This window comes from Populus alba, chromosome 1 (genome assembly GCF_005239225.2).
Source record: "Populus alba chromosome 1, ASM523922v2, whole genome shotgun sequence".
Lineage (NCBI taxonomy): Eukaryota > Viridiplantae > Streptophyta > Magnoliopsida > Malpighiales > Salicaceae > Populus > Populus alba.
Window position 1 is genome coordinate 18,610,101 of NC_133284.1, and position 8,484 is coordinate 18,618,584.

The 8,484-nt window shown below is 33.1% G+C and overlaps 1 protein-coding gene across 2 annotated transcripts; it reads right to left on the minus strand.

Annotated features, from left to right (window-relative positions):
* Window positions 1–2,219: 2,219 nt before the first annotated feature.
* LOC118046201 (peroxisome biogenesis protein 2) lies at window positions 2,220–7,970 on the minus strand. Of its 2 annotated transcripts, XR_004687129.2 has the most exons (9): window positions 7,614–7,970; window positions 6,922–7,035; window positions 6,658–6,811; window positions 5,295–5,431; window positions 5,093–5,193; window positions 4,658–4,775; window positions 3,014–3,180; window positions 2,349–2,577; window positions 2,220–2,271 (listed from the first exon to the last, which is right to left on the minus strand). XR_004687129.2 is itself a non-coding variant. In XM_035055001.2 (8 exons), the coding sequence occupies exons 1-8, from the start codon at window positions 7,716–7,718 to the stop codon at window positions 2,448–2,450; spliced, it is 1,026 nt and encodes a 341-aa protein (XP_034910892.1). In that variant the 5' UTR covers window positions 7,719–7,970; the 3' UTR covers window positions 2,220–2,447. The 2 variants fall into 2 exon arrangements, 1 of the variants encoding a protein (XP_034910892.1); XM_035055001.2 differs by having other exon boundaries at window positions 2,220–2,577.
* Window positions 7,971–8,484: the final 514 nt, after the last annotated feature.

Genomic DNA, 8,484 nt, shown 5'->3' on the forward strand with positions numbered 1-8,484 from the left:
GCTTTCTATAGGATTTTTTACTAATTTTAAAAATAACTCAAGTTATTCCGGGTCTTTTTATTTTGTGTTCTTTGCTATTTTTTTTATCATATTATTGAATTAACTTTACTTAATTAATCCAATTAGGTCAATGACCCGAGTCTTAATTTTCTTTTCCTCTTTGAATGTACTAACATATCTGAAGCATCCTTTTCTCATGTTAGAACCAATTCAGTCTAGGTCACTGCATAGCACGAGTTGCTAATCTAGGTTTGCTCAAGTTATTTTTTGGGTTTTTTTTTTAATTAAACTTTTTCTCATTTTAGGCCTTGAATATTTGGTTAATTAGAATTAAACTTTCTAATTTGTTTTGATTTTAATTCCATAGAATTATAATGGGCTCATTCCCCAAATCACGGGTTAAATAAGTGTGGGTCAATCCCCAAATCACGGGTTAGATAAGTGTGGGTCAATCCAGGTTGTTGACATCTTAATATTTATTTTAAAAATATGTTGTTTAGCATGCCGCCGCCGCAATATTTTAAAAGGTTTCGTCAATTATACATTAAATTATTTTCGTTCCGACATTTTTATGTTTTTTAAAGGTTATAAAAAAAATAATATAAACGTAGCTCAGGTAAAAAAAAGAAAAAGAAAAAGAAGCACCTAGTTAATTCTAAAACTTGCCCATGTCAATGGACAAAAAATATATAATTTGACGAACTTGCTAGTTAGGAATAACAGTTTTGGACCAGGTGTGTGATGCAAAACAAACATTGTTTTATTCTCATGTACTGTAGCTTCCTGGGAACCTTGTTGCCTGGAAAGTGAGGCAATGGGGCGCATGAAAGCTTCGGGTATTAAGATGGTAAATCAAAATACATTCCCAGCTTCAGAAATATACAAGTTTTAAAGCATATAATTAATACAAACAAAAACTCATACTCTATAGACTGGTCATTTATCTGTCAGAAATATTATAGTAATGCTACTCATGTGATGTGATGATAGTTTTTTTAAAAAGAGGATGAAAAATTTATGGGATTTGGGTTATACGTAATTCATTAGAATAATTTTAATAAATCTAGTTAATTTAATAATATAATTATATATAAAAAAAGAATGAATAATAAAAGAAAATGAAAGTTTGTCAAAAAGATCCCCTTTAAATATTCTTAAAAAAATTTCAATGATCTTATCTAATAACATTGTAAAAAATAAATGAGAATGAGATAACTTCAATATATATATATATATATATAATTTAATTACCAACAAATCAAATGCAAACACAAATTGAAAAAAAATATTAAAAAAAAAAAAAAAAAAACTTGAATATAATTATCATGTTAAACTTGTTGTCTCAGGTTAACTCAAGTGACACATGACTTTAGATATAAGATCCAGAAAGATTTATAGAAAGAAAAGCGATAAAAATCAAAAGGCTAAAAGTGAATCGTCTAATGTTGAAGAATTATTTTTTTAAAAAAATAATTTTAGAAATAAGAATCCAAAAAAAGACAAAACCTAAATTAGACTAATTTTTTAAACTCGTTACCCGGGTTTTAAGACTAGATAAACTCTATAGAAGGAAAACCCGAAAAAATTACAAAGTAAAATCCTCAGTCATTGTAAACTAAAAAACAAGAAAAAATAGCAATTAAAAAAATAAAAATTAAATCTAGTTTAAAAAATAAATGAAATAAAAATGATAATGGATGAAATTAAAAAATAAAATAACTTTTTTAAAAAGAAAAAAAGAAAAAAAGAAGAAGAATAGCTTAAAAAATTATTGAAAAGATATGCATGCTAGCTAAAAGAATTTGTTCTTTAAGAGTATTTTAGTAATTTTATTGCGCTGAAAAAGTAAACATACAAAGACACCCTTACACCTACAGTTAATTGAAAATTACTTTTAACAATAATTGAGTAATTACATTGTGTTAAAAAAATATAAAGATGAAAATGCCCCCAATCAATCAATCAAGGAAGGACCAATGAATTCTTATATATATATATATATATATATATCCTCTAGAGCCAGTGCAATGTTTTTTTGTATGTATAAAGGGCAAAATAATAACTTCAACTCTAGCAATCGATAGTGTATGAATGTACCTTTATAAATTGCTGACATCATATGGTGTTCGCAGCCATTGATATAGACTCATTTGTTTTTAAACGAAAAGAAGAAGCATCACGAAACTCCAAGGACCCAAGAGAACCAGAAAAGAGAGCACTTGAACCAGTAATCAGGAAAGAAATCGTAATCCTGGTTTTTGAAGAATTGACCTATCGTTGAAAAGAATTCGTGGTCACATAAAGATGACAAAGAATGATTCCCCAACTTTGATTAGGAGAATAAATACCTCTACAGAGAAATCTCGATTACTTGATTATATTGAATGCCTATTTCTAGGCATATTTGATACAGTAATCTACAATTCCTTCCTACTACCCTACAGTAATCACTGATTGGGATTTGTGTTACTGGCTAAACCGCTATGGCGCTGCATAGCAACCACTGGCTCGCCACATCTGGGACAGCGAAATGATGTAGCTGCAGCACATCGTGTACTAAGGCAGTGGTAGCAGTACCTAACAGCAAGAAAAATTCAGTCTTTTAAGGCAAAAAAGAATAAAGGTCACCATAGAAATTCAGCCAAACTGGAAAATCTACTTCAAAAATAAGCAAATTAGCACGAGTATTCTATCCAAACATCTGATTGAGGTGGCATGTGTTATGGAGAGAAATAATGCAGAAAGTAGACTTGGCCTGTGGTAGAACAAAATTTGAGCCAGGCATGCCCAAAGAAGGGCAATGCTAAGGATTTTCCAATTTGTAACTGTATTTACCGACAAAGCCAGTACGATTACAAGGATGGAGATATTGCAATTAAGCCCTAGGCTTTCGTCATGCAGTGTGAAAAAAAAAGTTGGTGAAAAAATGTGATCTACATTGTTGAGGCCCTACCCTAAAAGTGGTTGCCTAAAAGTTGATGTAATCAAAGTAAAGGGGAAAAGAGTTGTTTACCTGTGCTGACAGGGAAGAGCAAGAAATGGAATAGTGGGAATTGCCTGGCAAATGGGGCAAGTATCATCATCTACTTCGGAGCTTGAAGATTTATCCTTTGAAAATGGACTAAGAATTTTTTTCATGGACGTCGAGTTAAGAAGAGGTAGTAACAGCAGCAACATCTCCTGCACAGAAGCCAAAGAAATACATAACAAATTACCAGGGCAGATGGTGTTATTGCTGGTACATAAACTTTGGCAATTCAAGCAGCAGCCAAAAGACAACTTCAATCATGTCTAGCAAGAACGCCATGCTGTTTAACATGGGTGGTCCTGCTTCAGAAACACAAACTTTTTGGGAATGGAACTGCATTATCACTAACTGTTAATTCACATAACCATGTGGACTTGACACAAATACCACTGAGAATTGTGAATCTACTGTCCAAAAAGTTCATCTCATGCTATAGCACTCCAAATAAACAGCATAACATTATTAATTCAGAGAAACTAAGAAAAGTACATTAGGAGTAAGACGCAGATAATGGGTACAGGTTGAAGTTGGTCAATCACAGAGAAAGAGGATTCATTGATCAGACACGTCCACTAGCTAGTATTCCACAAAACCCTTAAAAGCACAAAAATACTCAACAAAAGAATTCAAAAGGTGGTCCTGCCATTAGTTTCCATTAGTTATTTAATGCCAAAGGGCCATATTGAAACATTTTTGAAACTCTAAGATCAACATTGGAAATTTTTAACTCTAGGGTTGACATAGAGCATTGCAGAATCTACAAGGGTTAGAATATAGTTTACCCAATATACTTTCTACATTGTCTTCAAGAACATACAACAAGAATTATTCAGCCAATTTATCATGGGTGGTTCATTGATTCCAAAAACCATGACCACACAACCATGGCTTCGATTAATTGTGAGCCTATAATTCCAAGGTTAGTATTTGTTTTCTATAAGACATGACCCCCAAGAATGGTTATCCTTTTTCTGTTAGGGATAAAATAATCATGTTTAATTTGGCTAAACACAATCCAAAAATAATAATGGAGCAAGAGTTACTTTGTAATACACCATCTTTTCAGGAACTCCAAAATAGAGTTTTATCATAAACTTCAGTTAATTATTTTTATCCCCTTTGCTTTCTCCTCCTCAACCCATATAAACAAACCTCATTCTGGTCACAATTGTGAGCTCACGTTGTTTGACTTTGGTCACAATAATATCCAGTTGAAAAGAGATTACTAAAACTTGGCTCAAAATATTAATAACTTTGCACACAAAATTCCATCAACACATTGTTCTTAACTTTATATCCAAGGGCTATAATTTCACCAGGAACAGCCAGGTGCATATGAGAGGGTTCAACTTCATTGAAAAAATCCCAAATGTGAAAATGAAATTGCGGTACAGACCAAACAGCACTTTAGAAGTTCATACATGGCAAGACACTTCAGATAACTGTTGAAAAACCCACACTATTTCCTTGCCCTATGTGTTATTGGATATTAATAATTAAAGAATTGAACCACAAATGGAAAAGGAAACAGGACATATCATAACAACAGCAAGACATCATCAAAAGTGGGAGAAAGATACTGATCCAAAAAGGACCTGAGATGCTAAATTTGACAACAAAAATAATTACCGAAAATTCGTTCCACACTAATTGGCGATTCATATACTCAAAGCTAACTGCTCGGTTCATATTAGGACTTCCATAGACAAGCCTTGCTTGCAAGACTCTTTCAATAAGGTTTCTAAATCTGCATTAAAACAAGACAAAAAAAAAAAAAAAATGAAGAATCATCAAAACCAATGGCGTGATTAAGTGAATAATCTAAATGGGTACTCCCATCATGATATCTCATGCAATAGTAATCAATCCATTTGATCATCAAATTAGGCTGATATAAAAATAGCAGATATTGAAATTAAACAATCAAATAATGACTGAATATGCGTTTCCCCAAGTAGTTGTGTTTGTTTCCTCTCATACAAAGAGAATTTACATGCACAACTTCACTTCATACTAATAATTCTTGTGGAAATAACATTCAAGAAACCATCCTATACAACATACCGTCCTGTATAAAGAAATATTAGTAGGTTTCCAAATGAAGCAGCTTTGTAAAGTCCTTCAATACGCTGTATAAAAATCCATGCACGCCTTGCCAGTGGCCTCTGAAAAATACACAAAGAAATCAACACTTTTCTCCCCACCATCTTCAGTGAATTGTTCTTTAGACGACAAAAAAGAAGAAGCATACTGATGATAGTAATACCTGTTCAGAATCACCCCATCTACGAAAGGCAGAGAATGATTGTAAACGAGCCCAGGTGTACTGACCACCAACAGTGGCAATGCAATACCAAATTTTCTGTGCAATGGTCAGTCCAGGTCCTTCCAAACCTGTTCTAACTGTAAGCAAAATAATACATGAAGTGGAAGTTAAACAAAGATGGCCAAGCAATGCTTATACGAAGAATTATCAGGGAATTTCATATGTGCCTTCTTCAGCTAGAATTTGAAGCATTTCACTCCTTTGCATATCAGTTATGAAAGTTTACTATAAGAATATATAAAGACCATGATCTGTTTGTGAAAATGTATGGAATATCATTTCAAAGGGGCAAATAGATCACAAACTTCTGCAATTCCAGCATGATCGCCAGAAAAGAAGACCATGGTTAATACAGAATATGCAGAAGTATGTTAAAATTTATTTAACAGCTATACCAGAGAAAAATAGACATAGCAGTCATTTCCATCCATTCCATTTTCCAGAAGAGCATTTATAAACCCAACAGTACTCAACATGAAAGTTAGCAATCTCAAAGTAGACAGAAATACATTTTAAAATGCATTCTAGTTCAACAAGAAAGGAGAGCCATCAAAACACACACACAGAGACAAATATATATAGCTTTTGTTATCACATAAATTAAGTTCATGTTATAATGAGTGAGTGGAAATAGTGATATGCAAGCAGCCAGCCACATCTTTGGTTTGCTTATCAACTAGAAGTGCGTCACAGAGTTTAGAAAATTTATGCCATCATCAATTACAATTTGTTTCAGAGAGGGGTGAATGGAACATTATGGAAGGCACAGGATGAAATATAATGATTAATGATTAACCTTGTTTAAAGAATATATTTTAGTACGAGGAGAAGGGGAAGAAGGGCTAAGAATTTAGAATACATTCTCATTAAACTGTCCCTCCCCAACTTCTGTATTCAATGGAAATGAAGGGAATTTCTTTCTTAACTCCCTTCTGTAACCTCATTACTTCATAAAAAACCAATCTCGCCCTTCCACCCTCTAAGAGACACATAATCTTGTAATTAATGCACTTCCCTTCAATCCAATAAACAAGCAAGAGAGAATAAGCTTCCATACCCTCTTCAGAATCCAAACAAAAGAAGGGTAATTAATTTCCCTTCCCCTCCCTTCCATCCCTCCTAAAATCTTTAAACACACTATCAAGATATGTAATCAAAATTTGTGAAGTAGGCCTGTATTTCATTTCTAAATCTGCACAAGTGACATAACCATAGAGGCCAATCTATCAATCAAACAATCACCTGACAACGAGCTACTTTCACAAAGCAATGCCATAAGCATGAGATGTGCAGACCTGCCTACCTTTTCCTATTGAATCCATTGCGCGTTCATCTCTGTATCTCAGATTCATGAGAGCATTTCCCGGAGTAGGCTTATCTACCCAAATAGAAAACCTCCAAATGAGAAACTCAAGGAACGCATCAAGTTCTGGCTCATATTGAAATAACATTCCTGGCTAACCCCAAAAAATAGTAGAAACAAATTAAAGATTGACACCAGCAGCATCAGATCAATATATTCACTGGAATCATGTCCCGAAATCAAAAGGTGAACCAAAAAAGATACCTTCATCAGAGAGAAGACCTTAACCAATTGTTCCTTTAACATAGCTGACATTTCAATATCCAATCTCGCAGCATCAAATTGATTAACTCTAGATATTGAAATTGGTATCATCGACTGCCACAGAAATTAAGATAATCAGAAATATATATATATATATATATATATATATATAAAAGGATCCATTCGGCAATCATTCGTGCACTGAAGTGGCACAAAATCTTTACTAACCCGAACCCAGATGGAAAAATCCAAACTTCACTCTCTCTCTCTCTCTCTCTCTCTATAATATATATATATATATATATATATATATATGGAAACGGCACAGAAAACATGCCCAAGATGGAAAAATTAACATATTGCACTCTGTAATCTATATGGGACAGAGAAATACCCCCAAGTAATTCCCAGGATAAACTTCTTTCAAGAAATTAATTACTTCAATAATCCACTTATTTGAACAAAATTGAGAAATGTAATTTTGATTCAGCTATAGCAAACTAGCACCTTGACAACTGAAAATCCACAATCTTTAGAACCCAAATAGCACAAAAAATAAATTAAATTATTAATGTTCTTGCAACAAAATTAAATTATCAGGTAGATTAATGAAACGAGACTCCAAGATATAGCTTCAGGTAACACAAAAAATTAATGAATTAAAATGACATCTGTTACTAAAAGGAGGGTACCTGGTGAGAAAGAGCAAGAGGCTGCCATTCAGGAAGCAATTTTAGGTAAGTGCGAATCCATTCATCCTCTGGTGGTGGTTGTTGTGAAAGATTAGAACTACCCATTATATATATGATGATGAGTAGCTATGGTATCTCTTCTTCTTGATTGCTTCAAAAATTGAAGCTTTGAGATTGAAAGAGAGTATTGATGATGTATTGTATCATGCTCAGCACCTTCACAAACAGTCAGGAACTAAAGAGGTAGGCAGGCTGCTCCTGCTACGCCAACTACAGTATTATCACCTCTGTTTTTCAGCAGAGGATCGATGTGGGAGGGCTGTGACGGTTATTAATTTCGGATTAGAAGGGTACTGTTGTCTTATTGCTGGTTTGTTAAACTTAGAACAGGTGCGTATCTCCTCTTCTTTGATCTTTCGAATCTCAAGTTTTTTTGAGATTCTAAACTTACGTCAGCGGCAGGGAACGGCCTTTCTAGCCATTAGATTTTCTTTTCTTGAATTTAACGGTCCTAAAATCTCTTCTTTTTTTTTTTTTTTTTTTCAATTTTCAAAACTTAATTTCTATCATCGTTGGTCTATTTTGGTTTTTTCTTTTCTTACTCTCTCAAAATCTATTTCTATCTAGATATTTTTGGTGAAGAGTTTTTCAAATCAAAGCCTATATTTTGACTTCCATCATTGCACTAAAACCTTTTTTTATTATAAATTAGTAATTATTAGGTTAAAAAAATATTACAGCGCGCGTTGTTTTTACTATAGCAATTCACAATAAATTTTTTAAAATTTAGTTCTTAAACTTCATTTCTCTTTAATTGCATCTTTTTAAGCCGAAATCCATTATCAATTTATCAAGAATTGTTAAGGAGGGA